Source organism: Pristiophorus japonicus, chromosome 1 (assembly GCF_044704955.1).
Source record: "Pristiophorus japonicus isolate sPriJap1 chromosome 1, sPriJap1.hap1, whole genome shotgun sequence".
Lineage (NCBI taxonomy): Eukaryota > Metazoa > Chordata > Chondrichthyes > Pristiophoridae > Pristiophorus > Pristiophorus japonicus.
In genome coordinates this window covers 345,746,313-345,770,644 of record NC_091977.1, presented here as the reverse complement: position 1 = coordinate 345,770,644, position 24,332 = coordinate 345,746,313, and the positions used below count along the sequence as shown (strand labels likewise).

General features: G+C 46.0%; 1 protein-coding gene across 1 annotated transcript in view; it reads right to left on the bottom strand.

Annotated features, from left to right (window-relative positions):
• Positions 1-24,332, bottom strand: part of LOC139273346 (transcriptional activator GLI3-like) — a 520,381-nt gene that overhangs the window by 40,594 nt on the left and 455,455 nt on the right. The window contains exon 11 of the mRNA XM_070890175.1: positions 4,128-4,277. Within this exon, the coding sequence (XP_070746276.1) occupies positions 4,128-4,277 (150 nt within the window). The remainder of the gene's footprint in view (positions 1-4,127; positions 4,278-24,332) is intronic.

Here is a 24,332-nt window from a genome sequence, read left to right as displayed (position 1 = left end):
CTGTGGATCATTTTAGTCGCCAGCTCTCATAGGTGAATGTTTTGATTTCTTATTTCACTTGAGATATGGATCAGGGACTTTGTTGGTAAACTGGCTCAGAATTTGGGTGTTGAACCGGTTTGAGATTAAAAATACAGTGGGAAATTTCCATGTAAAATGTTATGTTAATTAGATTATTCTAACTTGGTCTGAAATCTGTCAACGGTTTTAAAAAATTCATTCTTGGGATGTGAGCGTCGCTGGCAAGGCAGCATTTTATTGCCCATCCCTAGTTGCCCTTTGAGTAGGTGATGATGGGTCTTCTTCTTGAACTGCTGCAGTCCATGTGGTGAAGGTTCTCCTACAGTGCTGTTAGGGAGGGAGTTCCAGGATTTTGTCCCAGAGACGATGAAGAAATGATTTTACATGTCCAAGTCGGGATGGTGTGAATTATAAGAACATAAGAATTAGGAACAGGAGTAGGCCATCTAGCCTGCTCCGCCATTCAACAAGATCATGGCTGATCTGGCCGTGGACTCAGCTCCACTTATCCGCCCACTCCCCATAATCCTTAATTCCCTTATTGGTTAAAAATCTATCCATCTGTGATTTGAATACATTTAATGAGCTAGCCTCAACTGCTTCCTTGGGCAGAGAATTCCACAGATTCACAACCCTCTAGGAGAAGAAATTCCTTCTCAACTCGGTTTTAAATTGGCTCCCCCGTATTTTGAGGCTTTGCCCCCTAGTTCTGGTCTCCCCGACCAGTGGAAACAACCTCTCTGCCTCTATCTTGTCTATCCCTTTCATTATTTTAAATGTTTCCATAAGATCACCCCTCATCCTTCTGATCTCCAACGAGTAAAGACCCAGTCTACTCAATCTATCATCATAAGGTAACCCCCTCATCTCCGGAATCAGCCTAGTGAATCGTCTCTGTACCCCCTCCAAAGCTAGTATATTCATCCTTAATTAAGGTGACCAAAACTGCACGCAGTACTCCAGATGCGGCCTCACCAATACCCTGTACAGTTGCAGCAGGTCCTCCCTGCTTTTGTATTCCATCCCTCTCGCAATGAAGGCCAACATTCCATTCGCCTTCCTGATTACCTGCTGCACCTGCAAACTAACTTTTTGGGATTCATGCACAAGGACCCCCAGGTCCCTCTGCACCTCAGCATGTTGTAATTTCTCCCCATTCAAATAATATTCCCTTTTACTATTTTTTTTTCCAAGGTGGATGACCTCACATTTTCCGACATTGTATTCCATCTGCCAAACCTTAGCCCATTCGCTTAACCTATCTAAATCTCTTTGCAGCCTCTCTGTGTCCTTTACACAACCCGCTTTCCCACTAATCTTTGTGTCATCTGCAAATTTTGTTACACTACACTCTGTTCCCTCTTCCAGGTCATCTATGTATATTGTAAACAGTTGTGGTCCCAGCACCAATCCCTGTGGCACACCACTAACCACCGATTTCCAACCTGAAAAGGACCCATTTATCCCGACTCTCTGCTTTCTGTTCGCCAGCCAATTAGCGATCCATGCTAATACATTTCCTCTGACTCCGCGTACCTTTACTTCTGCAGTAACCTTTTGTGTGACACCTTATCGAATGCCTTTTGGAAATCTAAATACACCACATCCATCGGTACACCTCTATCCACCATGCTCGTTATATCCTCAAAGAATTCCAGTAAATTAGTTAAACATGATTTTCCCTTCATGAATCCATGTTGCGTCTGCTTGATTGCACTATTGCTATCTAGATGTCCCGCTATTTCTTCCTTAATGATAGCTTCAAGCATTTTCCCCACTACAGATGTTAATCTAACCGGCCTATAGTTACCTGCATTTTGTCTGCCCCCTTTTTTTTAAACAGAGGCGTTACATTAGCTGCTTTCCAATCCAATAGTACCTCCCCAGAGTCCAGAGAATTTTGGTAGATTATAACGAATGCATCTGCTATAACTTCCGCCATCTCTTTTAATACCCTGGGATGCATTTGGTCAGGACCAGGGGACTTGTCTACCTTGAGTCCCATTAGCCTGTCCAGCACTACCCCCCACCCTAGTGATAGTGATTATCTCAAGGTCCTCCCTTCCCACATTCCCGTGACCAGCAATTTTTGGCATGGTTTTTGTGTCGTCCACTGTGAAGACTGAAGCAAAATAATTGTTTAAGGTCTCAGCCATTTCCACATTTCCCATTATTAAATCCTTCTTTTCATCTTCTAAGGGACCAACATTTACTTTAGTCACTCTTTTCCGTTTTATATATCGGTAAAAGCTTTTACTAACTTTTATTATGTTTTGCGCAAGTTTACTTTCGTAATCTATCTTTCCTTTCTTTATTGCTTTCTTAGTCATTCTTTGCTGTCGTTTAAAATTTTCCCAATCTTCTAGTTTCCCACTAACCTTGGCCACCTTATACGCATTGGTTTTTAATTTGATACTCTCCTTTATTTCCTTGGTTATCCACGGCTGGTTATCCCTTCTCTTACCGCCCTTCTTTTTCACTGGAATATATTTTTGTTGAGCACTATGAAAGAGCTCCTTAAAAGTCCTCCACTGTTCCTCAATTGTGCCACCGTTTAGTCTGTGTTCCCAGTCTACTTTAGCCAACTCTGCCCTCATCCCACTGTAGTCCCCTTTGTTTAAGCATAGTACGCTCGTTTGAGACACTACTTCCTCACCTTCAATCTGTATTACAAATTCAACCATACTGTGATCACTCATTCCGAGAGGATCTTTTACGAGGAGATTGTTTATTATTCCTGTCTCATTACACAGGACCAGATCTAAGATAGCTTGCTCCCTTGTAGGTTCTGTAACATACTGTTTTAAGAAACAATCCCGTATGCATTCTATGAATTCCTCCTCAAGGCTACCCCGTGTGATTTGATTTGACCAATCGATATGTAGGTTAAAATCCCCCATGATTACTGCCGTTCCTTTTTCACATGCCCCATTATTCCCCTGATTATTGTCAGCCCCACCGTGAAGTTATTATTTGGGGGCCTATAAACTACGCCCACCAGTGACTTTTTTCCCCTTACTATCTCTAATCTCCACCCACAATGATTCAACATTTTGTTCATTAGAGCCAATATCGTCTCTCACAACTGCCCTGATATCATCCTTTATTAACAGAGCTACCCCACCTCCTTTCCCTTCTTGTCCATCTTTCCGATTTGTCAGATACCCCTGTATATTTAATTCCCAGTCTTGGCCACCCTGCAACCACGTTTCAGTAATGGCCACCAAATCATATCCATTTGTAATGATTTGTGCCGTCAACTCATTTACTTTTGTTTCGAATGCCACGTGCGATTAGGTAAAGTGTTTTAATACTAGTTTTTAAACCATGATTTTTAGTCTTGACCCCTCCTGCAGCCCCTTTATATTCATACATATTGTCCCTTCCTATCACCTTGTGGTTTACACTTACCCCAGTGCTACTCTGCTCTGTTGCCTCCTGCCTTTTGCATTCATTCTTGGGGTTCTGTTCATCTGAGCTCTCACCCACTCTAACTAGCTCAGAGCCCTCTCCTGGGTTCTCATCCCCCTGCCAAGCTAGTTTAAAGCCCTCCCAACCGCACTATTAAAACAACTCGCGAGAACATTGGTTCCGTCTCTGTTGAGGTGTAACCTGTCCGACTTGTACAGATCCCACCTACCCCAGAAGCGGTCCCAATTGTTCAGGAAACTAAAGACTTGGAGGGGAACTTGGAGATGGCGGTGTTCCGATGCACCTGCTGTCCTTGACCTTCTAGATGGTGGAGGTTGCAGGTTTGGAAGGTGCTGAAGAAGCCTTGGTGAGTTGCTGCAGTGTATCCTGTAGACAGTACACACTGCAGACATGGAGGGAGTCAATATTTAAGGTAGTGGATGGGCTGTGAGACAGGACTCTTCCCAAACTCAAGTGGCGGAAGTGTGCAAGAAGTTACTCATTATTCCTGGAATAAATCAAGGAATAAAATACATCAAGATTGTTTCACTGGCACTAGGTAGACATAAAAAAAAAGCTTTGTATACAGGGGTGAATATGCATTTGCTTAAATATGTAGATGTGAAGATCATTTTGCTCTTGGCAACAGGACAGCAACCTTTGGTGAATAACGAGCATTCAATGAACAGACTCACAGTGCACTTGTGTGGCTTCTCCCCAGTGTGACGCCTCATATGCACCACAAGCATGTACTGGGCTTTAAATGGCTTCTGTTCTCGAGAGCAGTCCTGCCACCGGCATACAAACTCTTTCTTCTCTCCGTGGATGTGATCGTTATTTATGTGCTGGATGGGGAAATAGAAAGGCAAACCATCAGTGCACAACTCATTACCTCATCTACAAACAAGGATTGATTCACACCTTCCTACACACTGGGACCTGTAAATTCAAAATATGTCAAACACATACAGCCCACTCCTCTTAATTCAAAATTGCTTGATTCAAATTATTGGATACCTCACCATTATTTTAGTTCAGACCAACCTCCTCGGGGGTTATTCTGATCGTCCGCTGTAACTTCAGTTGAAAACCCGCAGAACTAGCATTAGCGGCTGTTTATACCACTTTTCCGGATTTTACGCCAATCTTCTACCAAAGTTATAGCCTGAGATCGGGAAACCCCGTAGAAATTCTACCTCAATACTGTGTTGTAACTTTTGCAAGAAAACAGCCATTGCCTTAAAAGATATCCAAATTAAAAGAAATGTTTAATTTATTAAAAAAATGAAAACATCAGTTTTATGTATGGTTAGTTAATTAATCACACGGTGCTTAAAAAGTCAACTGGTGGACTTGTTTTTACAAATTCACATTGGGTGTAGTTTGTGAATTCACTGCTGAAAAATGTTACAGATATTTACCAGTCAGCTCTTCAATGCACGTTATTTTAAACCAGGCTGATACCACACTGGACAGGGCTACAAACAAAGACAGCAGCACATTACACCAATGACAATCCAAACACAACTCTCAGAACTGTTAAGAGTTTCAGTCTCTTCAGAAATAAGGACCTCACTTCAAGGATACAGTAGTATTTTGGTTTTGTTACTGGACTAGTAATCCAGAGACATGAGTTCAAATCCCATCACGGCAGCTGGGGGAATTTAAATTTAGTTAATTAAATAAATCTGGAATTAAAAAGCCATGAAACTATTGGATTGTCAGCAAAACACAACTGGTTCACTAATGTCCTTGAAAGAAATCTGCTGTCCTTACTGGTCTGGCCTATATGTGACTCCAGACCCACAGCCATGCCACTCAGTTGTACCAAACCGCTACAACAAAGTCAGCACTGTGGGAGTACCTTCACCACACGGATTGCAGTGGTTCAATGCGGTAGAGAACCACCACCTTCTCAAGGGCAATTAAGGATGGGCAATAAATGCCAGCCTTGCCAGCGACGTCCACATCCTGTGAATGAAATAAACAAAATAAAACTTAAAATTAGTACCATGAAAATCTGTCAAAGTTCTCATTCATGCCGTCAATGACCAGAGTGTTTTTTAAAAACACTTGTGCATCAGTTGCTTGAGTGGTATGTTGTTGAATCACTGGTTGGGAAAATGTTGCAACATTAACCGTCTGCCAGAAATGATAGAGTTGCTTGCAGTACCATAATTATACCAGAAGAGGGCCCATTAGTTTCACTTTTGTGAGTGAAAAGGAAGAAGTAAACCTGAGGGTATCTGAATGGATTTTCTGTACCTGCACCTTTTAAAAACACCAAATTCCAGTCACATTTTCCCCCATTGCGCTTGTATCCTTCAGTTTAACCAAGAGGTGCTAAGCTCTGGAGTACACATTAAGTATGTTGCCAGACAAAGCAATGCTAAACCACAAATTAAAAAGCATTAAGTGGTGTTAGTGACATGCCACTCCAGACAGCCCCTACGGCAAACAGATGTGCTTCTTGATGAGAGTCGCTCCTTTTATCGTTTATTAGCCTACAGAATGGTCTGAGCGCACTCACCGACAGTAAAGAAAGTTCAGCAATGCTCAGTTGTCCAATGGTTTATAACTTCCGCTGAATACTTGACAGCTTCATCAGCATGTTCAGCTGTGTGTGTTTAGGAGAAGGCGTTGATTGGAATGGCGACGTCCAAAATGACAGGTTGTGCGTCAAATCAGCGCCAGGTCACGATCTGCCTGCTCTGCACTCTGCCGCACACGCACGCCCTGCCTGTGCTATCGCCCTCACCAGGATGGCGACCAGCGTAGACCGTGCTGAAAGTGGGCGGATGCGAGGTGGACGCCATTTTTATCTTCAAACTGGCTTTAACTGCCGGCACTAAGGTGCCGAATTTTGCGGCCAGGATATTTTCAATACTTCAGCAATAAATATGTCGTATCTTCATATTTGAGATTCAAAGTATGAAAATAGCAGATTAACTTGATAAGCACATTAAGCAAATACAGCAAAAGCCCTTTAAAAAAAAAGAAACCTGCTATAATCGATTAGATTGAATGCTGGCTGTTTACTGCCCAATTTACTTTCAATTGTTTTCTGAGTTGGGTAATGCAAGATTACCTGGAGTTTACAAAATCTACTTTGTTCTGATATCTAAACTATAATAATCCATATTGTCCCATTCCGATATGAGTATGTGAAAAGTCTAATGATAATGTAAATAGTTTGTAAAAGCATTCTGTGGTATGCTGCACTTCTTCCTTCCCACCCCCTCCCTTCAGGCAGCATGCAAAATCAGAAAATTCACACTCAAAATGTATGTCTAATTTCTTTGAGAACAGCAGCAGCATTTTCAGTCTATTCCCACCTTGGGTACTGTGCATTGAAAAGTGCTCCATCACTGTGCACAGTCATCCATTTAAATACTCCGCATTGGAGGGTCAAGGAAACTACTCCAGCAGACACTGAGAGGATCGAAAGAAAGCAAGTGTTCTGAAGTAGCACCTGCAGCACTCAGTGTTAATGTACGAAGTGTCAGTCGTGGCTCAGTGATAGCACTCTCGCCTCAGAGTCAGAAGGCCAGCAGAGGCTGCCGAAATGCAGCAACGCCTCTGCAATCAGTGACACCAGTATTGTGAACCCAATCTGAGTCGAGGGGAAGAAAAGACAAGGGAAAGGGATGAGGTGTGATGGAGGGAAAGGGCAAGAGAAGGGAGGGACACAAGGGGGAGTAGGCAAGAAGGATAGGAGGGGAATGGGAAAAGTCAGTAAGCAGGTGTTACTCGGTCTCCAGCCCAGTTTCACATTCCTTCTTCTCACACTTCTGCTTCCAGTCCAGGCTCCTGGATGATGGTGTGCAGCAGTACCGAGGTTCCTTGCCGGCGGCTCTTCAACCTGCTCTCTTGCCTGGAATGGTGTGCATTGGGAGTGGGATTGGAATTCCCAGCTGACCAGATATCAGTGGCTCTTGTTCTCAGGGAAAATTGTTTGCACGGTCTCTCCTTGTTGTGGAAGAGCCAACAAAGGGCGGTGTGGGAAGGGGGACCGGGGAGGAGGCAATACATTTTTTGAGACTCCCAGGAGCTTCTACTGGCAAAATAAAATAATTAACCATCACTACCTGGGGTGCAAGAGCTAGCAGGGCCAATGGTCAGGGTGCCAAGACTACCATTAACCAACAGACAGATGTTAACAATCAGCTGGTGGTCTGACAGGGGCTTTTAAAAATCTCCAGATGAGGGAAGAAGAAAATCAAATCCATGTATAATAGGTGTAGATTATTCTCTCGGTATAAAATACAATACACCAACTATTGTAACTCACATAGCGAGGCATCTTTAACATTGAAAACACCTATCACAATGCTACCTACATGTGTAACAGGTACTGCCGGTTCTTTCAATGAAACGTGCGCCCCAAGTACCCAATTTAATACAAAATAGCTTTTTCTGCCCCAAAATACCAGATATATTGAATTTGAAATCACAATTTCGGAATCACATGCATTACTAGTATTATAAACAGTGAACTACTGTAACTGGCACAGATTTCACTACGATAAGGCAGGTGTACAAATCTAACACGAGCGAAGGATTTCTTAAGCCATACTTTATCGCACAAAAAGCATTTCAACATTTATTTTATGTTATACCTTTAATAGTTCATTCAAACTATAGCACATCATTTATATGCCCATGAAATTGCAACCTTTTTTTTATTTCATTGATTGAGAAGGCAAGGTAAAAGAAAACTTACTTAAAGCCCATGTGACTATAAGCAGCCACATTACCCACGCACTTCAAAAACCTGAGTAATGGGAGCCTCGTTGAAAAATAAAAAGCTTTCGACTTAAAAGGTCAGACTATTCTCTGTCGTTCGTGCCTTTCCATTGCATTTATTATATTTGTGTTGAATCTGTTATGATAACAGAATTACCATTCAGATGTGTCTGCTGCTTCCAATCATTATGTTTGCTCCAAAATAAAACCCCTCTGAAAACAAGAATTTTTCAAATGTCGTGGCTTGGAGTTCCAATGAAAAAGGAACACGGAGGTGCATGATTAAATGTAGTGGTTGACATATCCTACAAGCGCCGTGCAGTATTTTTACAGCAACATACAAGACTGAACAAGTGTGCTGATTCAAAAATGCACTGTGGTAAATGACCACGGTTATTTTGAAGGACAATTAGTATGTCCTTCTTTGTCGCTGGGTCAATGACCTAGAATTCCTTTATCTAACACCATTGTGGGAGCACGTTCAGCACAGGGCTGCAGTGGTTCACAAAGGGGATCCAGCACCACCTTCACAAGGCAACTAGGAATGGGCAGTAAATACGGCCTTTCCAGTGTCACCCATGAGAATGAATTTTTAAAAAATTATAGAAACTCTTCTGTGGGTATGCACCTTTCTAATATATAATCTAGGCTGACACTGCAATGCAGTACTGCGGCATGTGCTGCATTGTCCGAGGTGCTGTCTTCATACCAAGTTCCAATGGTCCAAGTGGATGTTAAAGATTCCATGGCACTATTTGAAGACCAGCGAGATGTTTTATTGATACCCTGGTCAATATTCCTCCCTCAACCACCTGCACGAAAAACAGCTCAACTTGTCATTCATCTGATCTGATTTATGTGGGAGTTGCTGTGCTCAAATTGACTGTCTCATTTGCCCACAAAACAGTGATGACAATTCTAAAATAATTTCTCTATTATGAAGAGCTTTGAGACATCCTGAAGGTATAACAAACTGCTATATAAATGCAAGTACTTACTTTGATGGTTGGGAAAACAATGAAATGTCGATGCAAACAATGTTTTTGCAGGTACTGTGTGGAGAAAGCTGAAGGAGAACTTCCAGCAATGAAAAGGCTAATACAATGTCAACGTTTAATGCTCAGTGCAGCTGTGCCTTCCAAGTGCTCACGTGATCACAATACATGGTAATCTCTCCTAGATCTGCGTTCCTCATGGATCATTCAAACACATTTCCAATTTACACATTAAGAATCAGAACCCTGAAATAAGAGGGATGATTTTCAAAGTGAGAACTCCCAATGTATAGCAATGCTTATGGGAAACCGAGGTCAGGAATTCATGAACCTGCAGACCTGAACTCCCATCCGTCAATTTAAACGAACAAGAAATCAGAGGCTGTGGGCATGCCGATTTCACGACCAGGTCATCCTGCGTGTGCTGCTCCTCGCCTGGGATGGACAGTTAAGGAATCAGTCCTATGATATCGATACAGTAACTCACAATGCACTGTATCTACGCTGTACTACAATGGTAGAATCTATAAACCTCACAAAAGAGATGGTCTAAGGATGTTTACATATAATTGAAAAAATTATGCAGTTTATAGAAACTCTGTGATAATTTATGAGAAAGTAGATAAAAGGAATTATCTCAACAGTTTTATGCCAGAATTGCTTGCAAGAGTAAAATGACTTGCAAGAGAGCACCAGTTCCAACTGTCACAGCAGCATCCAGTCGTGCCCCGGTAACTGCCCCCAAAGGAAGTGGAGTGTGGGAAATTGCACTCCGCTTCCATTGAGGGGTGGTAAGGCCAATTCTGTGGCGGGAGCAGGATTTCCACGCTGGGGGCTAAAATTTCCTGTCCCAGAAGGTTACCGCCCCCAAGATGGGAGCCTGTGCGGGGAGGCAGAGGGAAGATGAGGGGAGACGGGGGCGGGGGATGGAGGGGAGAGTGGTGGAGGTGGGGGGCAGAGAAACCCAGGGCGGGGGACAGGAGGGGCCACATTGCAGCGAAGGTCTGGGGGGGGCGAAGTGTGTTGGAGGGGCGGGCCTGGGGGCTCTGTGCCTCGGTGCGGGGAGTGTTCAGAGTGGGGTGGACGGGTTGACTGCGCAGATGGCGGTTGGTGGATGTGGTGTGGTTGGCGTCACGGGGGCGTGGCTCCGGGGTGGCCGGGGCTGGGGGCTCGACATCCGGGGGTGTTCGGCATTTGGGAAGGATTCTGACGGGACAGGGCGGGTTGGGTTTGGGGGGGAGTGTTCCCGGTGTTGGGTGGGTCCGGAGCCGGGGGGGGGGGGGCACGCTCTTGGGATGGGGGGTGGGCTGTTTGGAGCTGGGATTGGGAGAGACTTCTTCACTCGGGGAGTTGTGGGCCTGTGGGGTTCCCTGCCGCGGAGAGTTGTTGATGCCGGTTCATTGGATGTGTTCAGGAGGGAGTTGGATGTGGTCCTTGCAGCTGGGGGGGTCAGGGGGGTGTGGAGGGGGCGTGGGGGGAGGTGCTGGGGTGGGTGATCAGCCATGATCTTGTTGAATGGCGGTGCAGGCTCGAAGGGCCGAATGGCCTACTCCTGCACCTATTTTCTATGTTTCTATGACTTTGTAAAAGTTAAGTTAGAAATGGAAATTTAAAATATATATATATATGACCACAACTCATACTAACTAGACGGATACTCAGCATGAAGTTAAAGGAAATAGAAAACAGATATTAGTAAGAGGATGAGATCGCCAGTCATTGGAATTAGGGAATTTTAAAAAATTCATTCATGGGATGATGGCGCCGCAGGGAAACCCAACATTTATTGCCCATCCCTAATTGCCCTTGACAACTGAGTGGCTTGCTAGGCCATTTCAGAGGACAGTTAAGAGTCAACTATTTGCTGTGGGTCTGGAGTCACATATAGGCCAGACTGGCACATTTCCTTCCCTAAAGGACATTAGTGAATCAGATTTGTTTTACAACAGTCCAGCAGTTTCACGATCACCATTACTGACACTAGCTTTTTATTCCAGATTTTCAATAAATTAATTGAATTTAAATTCCCCAGCTGCTATGGTAAGATTTGAACTCACATCTCTGGATCATTAGTCCAGGCCACTGGATTACTAGTCCAGTAACATTAGCATTATGCCACCATTCTCATTATCCTTACACTTGTAGATAGCTCTCTTTATTGTACAGTTACCTCAGCTTCACTCCAAAGTGCAATGCTAATTCTAATTAAAACTAGTGAATGACAAGATAAATGTTTAGAAGGAGCAGCTGCTATAGGTCACAATACGTTACCATCTGTTACTGAAATCATTGCTTTAAAATAAATTGACATATATATTTTGAGGATTTTTAAAGTTTATATATATTTTAAGCATGTCTCCATTTTTGACAGTGTTGACTCATAACTGATAGACAATGAAAAAAGATACTGTAAAAAGAAACAGTAACAATCACTGCTGCACTCATGTTTATCTGCAGTGGTTTCTCAGTACTACTTGCAGCTGCTGGAGTGCGTACATTGTCCCAGCCCACCAACCCTTAGAACACTCCAAAACAGAAACAGGCATTTGGCCCATCAGGTCTGTCCTGGTGTTTTTCTCCACAAGAGCTAAATAGTCCAATAACACTCCCCAGCTTGCTCCCCAAGCCCTTTAATAACCTTTATGGTACCAAATTTATTGGGCTGGATTTTAGGCTTTTCTGTTTTTAGGGTGAAAATGGAGGCGGGGCGGGAAAGTTACCGGTCGGGAATAGTTTGCGTCTTGGTACTTAAGTTTGGGCATCGGAGCCCTGCGTCAGGGCTGCAGCACCAAGGAAGATGTTGTACACCTCTCTTGGCGCAAGGATGGGAAACTCGCGAACTAAAGTGCCGGGCGATGAGCGCTCAGAGAGAGGCCTGGGGTGGGGAGAGGGGAATACTTTAAAAAAAAAACACTAAAACATTCCCAAAACAATGTCCAATCCAACTCAAATCGCAAAAAAATTAAAAGACCTATCACTCGCACATACCTTTGCAGTCCTTTACCTTCCTCTCTGCCGCCGGCATGGCTGGACCGCTCTCATTTCCCAGGCGGTCACTGCGGTGTACCTCTGGGTGGGTGGGTGGTGCAACCCGACACAGCTCTTCCCGGCAGTGCTGTTCAGCGGCGCCGCAAAACCCGACCGGAGGATCACGTCGGGGCGCTGGAGGCCTCACCGCCCCCTTTCACACCGCTCCGGGGCGAAAAACGGGGTGAAGAGGACCGGAACATTGAGTTCAATTGCACAACTTGCCTTGGTGCTGTTTGAACTCACAACCTCTGGGTTGCTAGTCCCATTAAGTAACAAATTCTCTTTTGAAAAAATGTATGGATTCTATTTCAACCAAGGTTTGTGGCAGAGAATTCCACATCCTAAACACCCTCTCTGTGTAAAGACATTTTTTTCTAATCTCCCTTTTAATTCATTTTGTGATTATCTTAATCATCTTGTGCCACTATCATTTCTGTCTCACTGACCATTAGAAACAACCTATCACCACTTGCCTCATCACAGTCCTTTATAATCTCGAAGACGTCTGTCAGGTTATCCCTCAACCTCGCCACTCAAAAGGAAGAAAAATCCAATGTACTAATTTTCTCTTCATAACTGTAACAGTTAATCTGGGTTGCACCTTTTCCATTACTGTACAGACTCTAGCATCAGCCTCTGTAAAATCCTGCATGACTTTAACTCTTTGCCTTTGTATTTTGTCTCGAAACACAAAACCGGGATTCCTTTCTATGCCCTTATTACTTGGGCTGCAACCTTCAATGAGTTGTGTATCTGCACACAATTTCCTTCCTCCCTCCCCGAGTTGCTCTGTTTCTTTTGTTTCTTTTCTAAATGCTTCTTCTTAGGCTGATGTCCATTTCTCCACCTCCCTTCCCCCCCAATGGGGAAGTGGTTTGAGATGTTCTGTTATGTTAAAGTCATGCGTAATTATGAATAGTTTTGATTTCCCTGTTCTGGTCCTTTTTACTCCCCACTTTTCCACATGTCTTCTAGGCTTCCCAGTATGACAGTACAATCTATAAATCTGCACTGCCACCCCCACCCCTCTGTAAGAAGACAGAGATTTCTGATGGACAATGGAGCCATCAGCACTAACACATTTCTGCACAACACATTATGTTATTTTAAAAAAGGGAAAAACAATTCCTTTTCCTGGAGCTTGATCAGGTATTGTAAGGTGCATGACCATTGGTTCAGCTGTGAAGAACAGAGGTTACAACTTATTATACAGCTAACACAACACCAGCCCCCAGTTTCCTTGGGGGTTCGGTCAGTGTAACGTTGTCACAATATCCCGTTTACCCGGCTTATCTGGGGTTTAATAAAAGCAAATCGTGTCGGACAAACTTGATCGAGTTCTTCAATAAAATAACAGCCAGGGTTGATGAGCGTAGTGCAGCTGATGTTGTATACATGGCATTTCAGAAGGCATTTGATAATGTCCAAATTAATAGATTGTTAGCAAAATCGAAGCCCATGTGATTAAACGGCCAGTAGCTGCATGGATACAAAATTGGCTAAGAGACAGATAGAGTCTAGTGGTGAATGTTTTTTTATCAGACTGGAGGGAAGTATATGGTGGTGTCAACACCTCCAGGGGTCAGTATTGGGACCACTGCTCTTTTTGATATATATCAATGACCTGGACTTGGGTATAGGGGACATAATTTCAAAGATTGTAGGTGATAAAAAGCTTGGTAATGTAGTAAACCGTGATGAAGATAGTAGCAGAGTTCAGGAGGACATAGACAGACTAATGAAGTGAGCAGGCAAATGGCGAGAAGAGTGAAGTGATGCACTTTGGAAGAAAAATGAGGAGAGGCAATAGAAATTAAATAGTATAATTTTAAAGAGGGTGCAGGAACAGAGAGACCTGGGAATCATGTACATGGCAAGGCAAGTTGATAAGGCTGTTAAAAACATACAGGGCTCGAAATTCATGGCCGCCCATTTCTCGGCAGCCACTGGGCGGGAGGTCCGTTTTTGGCGTCCGCTGCCGCCGGGAGCTGCTTTGATTGCCGTTGTGTGGGCGGCAGCGGACGTGAGTTGGCGGACGCAAGTCGGCGAGCGGGACTCGGCGGCAAGCATCATCAGAATGCATCAGGTGTAGGCCTCTCCACTCGGGTTTTTTTGGAAGGCCTCCACTGTGCATGCGCGGGATTTAGGCAGGTTTTTTTTGTAGTTTTGTGTAGCCTGTTGTAGTCCTTTTGTGGCCCTTGCACGTTAATTGAGTAAGTGCTCAGGGCCATAAAAGGACACCACTCAATTTCAACTGCGAGGGGAGAGGAGAGAGACAGGAGACAGAGAAGAGAGGAGAGAGGAGAGAATACAGAGGAAAGGAGGAGAGGGGAGAGAGAATACAGAGGAGAGAGAGAGGAAGGAGAGAGGAAGGAGAGAGGAGAGAGAGAGAGGAGTGACAGAGAGAGGAGAGAGAGACAGAGAATACAGAGGAGAGAGAACAGAGGAAAGAGAGAGGAAGGAGAGAGGAGAGGAGAGAGAAAGAGAGAGAGGAGAGAGTTGGAGGTTCGAGAGCAGAGGTGGCATTGGAGAGGGGCCAGTCTGAGTTGCAGAGGGAGCAGTGTGACAAATGTATAATCAGACTGTTGAGCAGCAATTTCTCTCATTATAGAGGATGAGTGGCCAGAAAGCATTAATGAAGACTGCCAGAACCAGGCCCAGAGCTCCGTGGTTCAATGAGCAGAAGTTGGAGGAGCTAGTGACAGAGGTGGAGCGCAGGTACAGCAAATTCACCCGGGATGGGTGTGGCAAGCCTCCACCAACCCAATACCAACATCTTTGGATGGACATAGGTCAGATGGTCAGTGCAATGGGCAACGTGGAGCGGGATGGTGACCAATGCTGCAAACGGTGGAACATAGAAACATAGAAAATAGGTGCAGGAGTAGGCCATTCGGCCCTTCGAGCCTGCACTGCCATTCGATAAGATCATGGCTGATCAATTTGCATGGCTGAACAATTTGGTGGCGGCAGCTAAAGTGAGTACAAATTTATTCGCCCCCTCCTGTCCCAAGGCCAAAAAGGTTGTGCATACGATGTGTGTGTGTGTGCGCGGGGGGGGGGGCGGGCCATGAGCAAAGGGAGTAAAGGCTGCAATGTTTTTTTGTGCAGAGAAAACAAGCAGCCAAACAGGCAAGCCTGAGTGCAACCGGAGGAGGCCCACAAGATGTGGTGGAATTGACCAGGCTGGAGCAGCATGCGTTGGCATTGGTGGGCCATCGACTCATTCCAACCACAAATGTTTCTGCAGATCCACTGCTACCGCAGGGTAAGGCTACACTCATCTCTGGTGTCAGCGATGCTCATGGCATGAAAGTACTTGCAATGTTAATGCACTCGCGGTCGCACGCACACTTTGTCGCCCATTATTGGTGTGGCCATGTAGAGATGGGATTCCTTGCTGGCATAATGTGAGATGGAATGGCTCACATCTCACTTTCACCAACCACCCCCCCCCCCAATTACAGACTGAAATGTTGTCCTCTACTTACAGATGCTGACTCGGGACACCACAGATCTGGAGAGACCATCGACCTCTGGTCTTCACAGATGCCGTCACACCCCTGCATCTCCCACCCCGACGTTCTCCACACCCAAGGACACCAGATCCTTCCTGCACCCCCAGCCTACATCACCCATGTCCACCGCTCCCATCTCCGCCACCCAGGGCCAGGAAGAAGAGGAGAGAGAGGAAGGAGAAGGGCCCATATTTGTGCCCCTTCACCTGGAGGATCTGGAAGCGCCTGACATCAGCCCCCTGCCAAGTCAGCCAAGTGTCCGCAATACTCGGCATCGGGATCAGATTTCCTGGGGTTTCCAACAGACTCCACTCAAGCAAGCTCAAGCAAGCGCAGAGTTCGTGCCGCAAAGGGAAGCAAGGCCCCAGCACCCAGCAGTAGCGAGCAACCACCTGCGGATGCAGGACAGCTCGCTCCATTGAGCCAGATGGTCCAACTCTCAACCACTGGCGTGGAGGTAGGTCGCGAAATACAGCAGACCATGGCTGGGATAGCTGCCAGCATCGCCACATTCACCCAGCAGCATGATCAAAGGATGGAGTGCCTCCTCACAGTATTGGAGCGCACATCAGAAAGCGTCAAGACCATAAGGCAGGAGATGGCTTCTGCTCGCGTGTTGCAAGCCCCCGACCCCACACCCTCAAGGCACACAGATGTGGAGGAGCAGGAGATCCCAGCGCCTTCGGTCCCGTAACGTACATTGCCATCGAGACGCACACGTCTGCACACATCCCGCTGCCCTCCTGCACAACCTCCTGAATCAGAGGCAGCGAGGGGCAGGGGAGGGCCTCTCCAGTGTGTAGGTGTGGGGAGGAAGAGGAAAGTGGGCATCGCTGCAGCGGGGGGGAAAAGAGAGGTGGTGGTGCCGGGTAGAGGGGTGGGTGTTGCTTCCTCGTCTAAATGTCTGTATATGTCATATTATGTAACGTTTGTCATTGTGCACTTGTAAATACACTCACATTGTTGACCCTCTGTTTGTGCGTGTGTCATTTTAATGTCATATGTGTGGTGCGTTGCGCAATCATACATCTGTCCCTCAGGTCATCTGCTTCATCAAGAATATCTTCCCATCCACATCTGACTGCAGTGTATAATTGGTCCTGTCATCAGGCCATTGCAAGACGACAATGAATGCAGGAAGGCTGTCATTCAATTACTCCAAGTTGTAGGGCAGACCTTAAGGCTTGCACTTCAACCCTCTTTTTGCGAGACCAAACATGGAGGGGTGCCACCCCTGAGATGATGTGGTCATCAGTTATATTGTAGTACACTCTGAGAGACAATTAATGAATCAGCTTGGATGTACAAAATGTGAGATGCTGAACACTTTTCAGTCACTCATAATAATTTTCCCTTTGCCATTGGTCTTCTCAATAAAGGACTTTCAACAAGGTGCAACAAAAAAGCCTCCATTAGCTCAGAGACATTTCAATCAGTTTTATCACATCCAATTTAAACATCACCATCAACAAGAAAGTAATGCAACATTGACCTAACTTCTTTCCAGCAGTTCCACTGATATGATGCAAAATCCGACTGGCTGCCATGATGTGATGACCACTAGCATTCCCTCCCGGCCGATGTGCCAGAGCTGCCCCAATGCACTCCATCTCTCCCTCCCTCCCTTCCATTCACCCGATGTACGATTGCTGCCCGCTTACACTGCTGCCTCCCTCGCTCCCTCCCTCCTGCCCTCCCAATTGATACCGATCATACTGCTGCCTCCCTCCCGCCTGACGCCGCTCATCTGCTGCCTCCCTCCCTCCCGATTCAAGCCACTCGCAATGCTCCCTCCCACCCAATGTGCGATTGCTGGTCCACTGCCGCCCAGCTCAGCGGTCCTTCTGGCGGGCGGCAGGTCAGCGGGAGTGCAGCAAAAGTGATCAAAATGGCGATTATCTGACATCCAGCATGGGCGGGCAGGACACTGTGACGTGGGCAGAACCCTTACCTACCAATCTTCCACCGGGCGGATCCTTGATGGCCCAGAAAACGGCCATTTCCGACGGAACTTCGGTGGCAGCAGGCGGGACATCTATGAATTTCATGCCTACAGGATCCTTGGCTTTATAAATAGTATCTTAAGTACAAAAACAAGGAAGTTATGGTAAACCTTTATATATCACTAGTTAGGCTTCATCTAGAGTATTGGATCCAATTCTGGGCACCACACTTGAGGAAGGATGCCAAGTATCTTGGAGAGGGCAGAGGAGATTTATCAGAATGGTATCAGGGATGAGGGACGTCAGTTATATGTGTCATGTATTCAACCAGCATTGTAACCTATGTATAATCTGACCTAAGTTGTACACTGTGAGAACAATGACCACAAGGTGGTGAACTTGTGGGAGACACTCCTAATCTGGATCTTCAGATATAAAAGGAGAAGCTCCACCTACTTCCATCACTTGAGTGCTAAGGAATAAAGGACAGGTCACAGACTGACCTTTTCTCAAGCATGGGCCTCGTGTGCATTTATACTGTATAGTAAGGACGTATCAATGGCAACGAGAAACTGGGATTTAAACCACGCGAGCATGGCCACTAGTAGAACAGACGAGAGGTACTGTGTTAAGGAATGGTTGGGACAGAGATTCAACATTGTTAAAGCAGCACACAGTTCTCCAGGCAGACAAGGGCAATCTAGCATGCCCCAACATGTAGTCGAACCCAGAGGGGGAGTTCGACAGAGACAATGGCAAACTGAACGGCGATTCACGCCATTGCAAGGGACAATGCGGCCAGTAATGGGGCAATCAACATCTGTTAATGGCGCACTCTAGGACAATCACAGGGGCAGTCAGGGACGATCGACTGGCAAGGGACCTTTTGTTTCAAACAGCAGCTCATGTTGGAGGCGTGGAGGCACACACTCAGCCGGAGTTTGCAGAGATGAGCAAAATACCTGAAGAAATTGCAGAAATGAACGCTGGGGGAAATCGCTGGAAGCTGAAGTTCAGCGAGTTCATGTGGAACACGTATACAGTTCATACACCAGGACGCCACCGATAATGATGAAAGTGCTCCTCAATGGTATCCCAGTATCAACGGAGCTAGACACAGGGGCCAGCCATTCCCTGATGGGTATCAAACAGTTCGACAAGTTGTGGGCGTCCAAGGCCAGGAGGCCAAAATTATCGCCGATTGACACACAGCTACGGACATAAACAAAGGAGATCATTCCGGTGCTAGGCAGCGCCACGGTAGTCATGACCCACAAAGATTTGAAGAACAGGTTGCCACTCTGGGTTGTCCCGGGGGACGGTCCCGCACTACTGGGGAGGTGTTGGCTTGCTGTCATGAACTGGAAATGGGGTGATGTCAATGCAATTTCCTCTGTGGAGCGAGTATCATGCTCACAGATCCTGGACAAATTTGACTCATTATTTCAACCCGGCATTGGCACTTTCATGGGGGCCAAGGTAGTGATTCACATAAACCCGGACGCCAGGCCAGTACACCACAAGGCCAGAGCGGTGCCGTACGTGATGCGGGAAAAGATAGAAGGTGAATTGGATCGCCTGCTGAGGGAAGGCATCATCTCGCCAGTCGAATTCAGTGACTGGACGAGCCCGATTGTGCCGGTGCTCAAGGCGGATGGGTCGGTCAGGATATGTGGTGATTACAAGGCCACCATCAATCGGGTGTCACTCCAAGACCAGTACCCGCTACCGAGAGCGGAGGACCTCTTTGCGACACTATCCGGTGGCAAACTTTTTTCAAAATTGGACCTGACCTTAGCTTACATGACCCAGGAGCTGGCGAGTGAGTCGAAGAAGCTGACCACCATCACGACACACAAGGGGCTGTTTGAGTACAACAGATGTCCGTTCGGGATTCGCTCGGCCGCCGCGATCTTCCAACGAAATATAGAAAGCCTCCTCAAGTCGATTCCAGGGACGGTGGTTTTTCAGGACGACATCCTCATCACGGGTTACGATACTGAAGAACACCTCCACAACCTAGAGGAGGTGCTACGCAGACTGGACCGGGTAGGGCTGTGACTGAAAAAGGCAAAGTGCGTCTTCCTAGCTCCAGAGGTAGAATTCCTGGGAATGAGGGTAGCAGCAGACGGGATCAGCCTTACTGCGTCCAAGACGGAAGCGATCCAGAGAGCACCCAGACCCCGTAATACAACGGAGTTGCGTTCATTCCTGGGGCTCCTGAATTTTCTTCCCAAATTGAGCACGCTGCTAGAGCCACTACACGTGCTCCTACGCAAAGATCGCGAATGGGTCTGGGGGGACAGCCAAGAAAGGGCTTTGAATAGAGCACACAATTTGTTATGTTCCAACAATCTGTTAACGCTATATGACCCATGTAAGAAATTTGTGTTAACGTGCGATGCGTCGTCCTATGGTGTCGGGTGTGTGTTGCAGCATGTCAATGCCAAGGGTCAGTTACAGCCGGTAGCTTATGCCTCCAGAAGTCTGTCCCAGGCAGAAAGGGGCTACGGGATGGTAGAACAGGAGGCGCTAGCATGTGTATATGCGGTAAAGAAAATGCACCAGTACCTGTTTGGCAGGAAATTTGAGCTGGAGACAGATCACAAACCCCTAACGTACCTTTTGGCCGACAACAAGGCCATAAATGCAAACGCATCGGCCCGCATACAGAGGTGGGCACTCACGTTAGCCGCCTATGACTACACAATTCAGCACAGACCGGGCACTGAAAACTGCGCCGATGCACTCAGCAGGCTCCCACTAGCCACCACTGAGGGGTCTACCGAGCATGCTGCTGAGATGGTCATGGCTGTTGAAGCTTTCGGAAGCAAAGGCTCACCCGTGACAGCCCGTCAGATTAAAGTCTGGACAAATAGAGACCTGCTATTGTCTCTAGTCAAGAAATGTGTCCTGAATGGGGATTAGACAGCCACGTACAGGGCATGCCCTGAGGAATTTAAACCATTTCACCGGCGCAGGGATGAACTCTTGATTCAGGCCGATTGCCTACTGTGGAGAAACTGAGTAGTCATGCCCCAGATGGGCAGAGAGGTGTTCATCAGAGAACTCCACAACGAGTACCCGGGCATTGTCATGATGAAGGCAATTGCCAGGTCACACGTTTGGTGGCCAGGGATAGACGCAGATCTGGAACTTTGTGTTTGCAGGTGCAACACGTGTTCCCAGCTGGGCAATGCGCCCCGGGAAGCCCCCCTTAGCCCCTGGTCCTGGCCCGCCAAGCCATGGTCATGCATCCATGTGGACTACGCAGGTCCTTTCATCGGAAAAATGTTTTTGGTTGTAGTAGACGTCTACTCCAAATGGATCGAGTGTGACATTTTAAATTCAAGCACATCCTCTGCCACGGTAGAAAGTCTACGGGCAATGTTCGCTGCCCATGGTCAGTGACAATGGCCCGTGCTTCACAAGCACTGAATTCCAGGACTTCATGGCAGGCAATGGAATTAACCATGTCAGAACGGCACCGTTCAAGCCGGCCTCAAAAGGCCAGGCAGAACGAGCAGTGCAGATAATCAAACAGGGGATGCTCAGAATCCAAGGGGGTTCCCTATAAAGACGCTTATCACGCCTCCTGTTGGCCAATAGATCCCGGCCACACTCGCTCACAGGGGTCCCACCTGCAGAGCTGCTAATGAAAAGGACGCTCAAAACCAGGTTATCCCTTTTACACCCCACCATGAAAGAAATTGTCGAGAGCAGGCGCCAGTCACAATATGACTCCCATGACAGGAATGCGAGAGGGCGATGTATTGATGTAAATGACCCTGTTTTTGTCCTCAACTACGCTGCAGGGCCCAAGTGGCTCGCAGGCACTGTGATTGCCAAAGAGGGAAATAGGATTCTGGTAGTTAAACTTACCAATGGACAAATCTGTTGCAAACATGTGGATCAAACAAAAAGGAGGTTCAGCAACCCCATGGAAGAAGCAGAGGAAGAACACGATATAGAGTTCACTCCTCCACAGGTGACCGAACACAGGAACCAAGTGGAGGAGAGCCCAGTCACTGTGGGCAGTCCGGACAGGCCTGAGGCACCGCAAACAGCAGACACTCAGGCCAGCGCCCAACAACCGGAGCCCCAACTCAGGCGCTCTACAAGAGAGCGTAAACCACCAGAGAGACTCAACCTGTGATCCCAATAAGACTTTGGGGGGGGGGGAGGTGATGTCATGTATTCAACCAGCATTGTAACCCATGTATAATCTGACCTAAGTTGTACACTGTGAGAACAATGACCACAAGGTGGTGAACTTGTGGGAGACACTCCTAACCTGGACCTTCAGATATAAAAGGGGAAGCTCCACCCACTCCATCACTTGAGTGCTAAGGAATACAGGACAGGTCACAGACTGACCGTCTCTCAAGCATGGGCCTCGTGTGCATTTATACTGTGTAGTAAGGACGTATCAATATGGAGAGACTAAAGAAGCTGGGGTTGTTCCTTTAGAGCAGAGAAGGGAGATTTAATGGAGGTGTCCAAAATCATGAAGGGTTTTGATAGAGTAAATAAGGAGAAACTATTTCCACTGGCAGAAGGATCAGTAACCAGAGTGCACAGATTTAAGGTAATTGGCAAAAGAACCCAAAGTGAGATGAGGAGAATTTTGTTATGCAGCGAGTTGTTAAAATCTGGAATGCATTGCTTGAAAGAGTGGTGGAAGTAGATTTAATAGTAACTTTCAAAAAGGGAATTATATATATACATCTAAAAGGAAATATCTGCAGGGCTATGGGAAAAGAGCAGGGGAGTGGGACTAATTCAAGAGCATTTACAAAGAGCCAGCACAGACACGATGGGCTCAACGGCCTCCTTCTGTGCTGTACGATTCTATGTTGCTGCCGATCTTCTGTTACGGCAGCCGATTGGTAGAATCACCACCATCAACAGCAACAACATGTATTTATATTGAGCCTTTAACGTAGTAAAACATCCAAAGGTGCTTCACAGGGGTGTGATAAAACAAAATTTGACACCGAGCCACATAAGGAGATTATTAGGACAGACAACCAAAAGCTTGGTCAAAGAATTAGGTTTTAAGGAGCATCTTGAAGGAGGAAAGAAAGGTAGAGAGTCGGTGAGGTTTAGGAAGGGAATTCCAGAGCTTAGGACCTTGGCAGCAGAAGGCACGGCCACCAATGGTGGAGCAATTAAAATCAGGGATGCTCAAGAGGTCAGAATTAGAGTAGCGTAGATATCTTGGGGGGTTGTACGGCTGGAGGAGATTACAGAGATAGGGAGGGGTGAGGCCATGGAGAGATTTGAAAACAAGGATTTTAAAATCGAGGAGTTGCTTAACCGGGATCCAAAGTAGGTTAGCGAGCACAGGGGTGATGGGTGAACGGGATTTGGTGCGAGTTAGGACACGGGCAGTAGAATTTTGAATCACCTCAAGTTTACCAAGGAAATTTCTGGTTGGGGTTTGCTTTTCCTATCACCAATCCCTGGTGTCCGTGTTCTCTATGCATCTGTATAAGTAGAGCTCCACTTGTAAATCAAGTACACTGTAAGTACTGTAGCTTCATTGGTTACATGCAACCAATAACAATTCCTCTTAACAATACAAATGCTTTGACCAGTTTTCACATCATTAAAACTCGAAACAAACATCTTTTCACAGCCTCAAATGCTGTGAATGGACCAAGAACCAAAACTTGGCCAAAAAGAATTGGCAGCATAATTGAGCCACTGGCAGGAAACTATGCCAGTCTGAAGATTTTTTAAAACACCGTTTCCATGGCGATTCAGCAAAGAATAGAATTTAAAGGGCTTATTCAACACTATTGCCCTTGTAAGAAGCAAGGGCTGAATCAAACTGCAACTTTTGCAGGCGCCAGTAGCGATTATCTTAACGCAGTTTCACTCATAGACAACCGAATTATTGGAATGAATGTACAAATTTAAAAAAATGTTGAATACAATCTTTAAAGAAGTACCTATACAACATAAAATCTTAGAAAACATGTATGAGTTAAACTTATAGGAATGCATTTCATCGATAATGGCCATTGCTCTAAGAATTAAATACACAGACAAAGCGTTGGAACACTCAAGGATAAAGTCAATATCTGGTCCCAATACAAAGAAAAGACTGTACACAGGATCCTTCTCAGGAACCAGACAGAATATTCAGAAATGGAAAACACTTGCAATACATTTTAGCCCATGGAGAAGGATTGTGTCCAGGGGGCAATAGGAGATTAGGAGTGGCCATGAAAGGATTTAATATATCCGCTCCAGTAATGATACAGCCAACATTTTTTCTTTTAAATTTAATACTTTAAAATGAAATCATTTTGAATTGGTTGGCGAATTTTCAAGGTTAGTTATGAATTCCTTTGATTCAATAGTAGCTTTCAAATGGAATTGTTATATCTTTGAAAAGGAGAAACTTACAGGGATATGGGGAAAGAGCAGGGGAGTGGGACTAATTGGGAAGCTCTTTCAAAGAGCCAGCACAGACATGATGGGCCAAATGGCCTCCTTCTCTGCTGTATGATTCTATGAACGCAATAGAGTGGTGACACAGGAATTTATGCTCCACATCATAAGTTCACAGTCTCCAGTGCTTAATTAAGAGACGTGCTGAGTTGAAGTCAGCCATTTCATCACAAAGAAAGAACTACTCCAGCCCCTCTCATGGACCT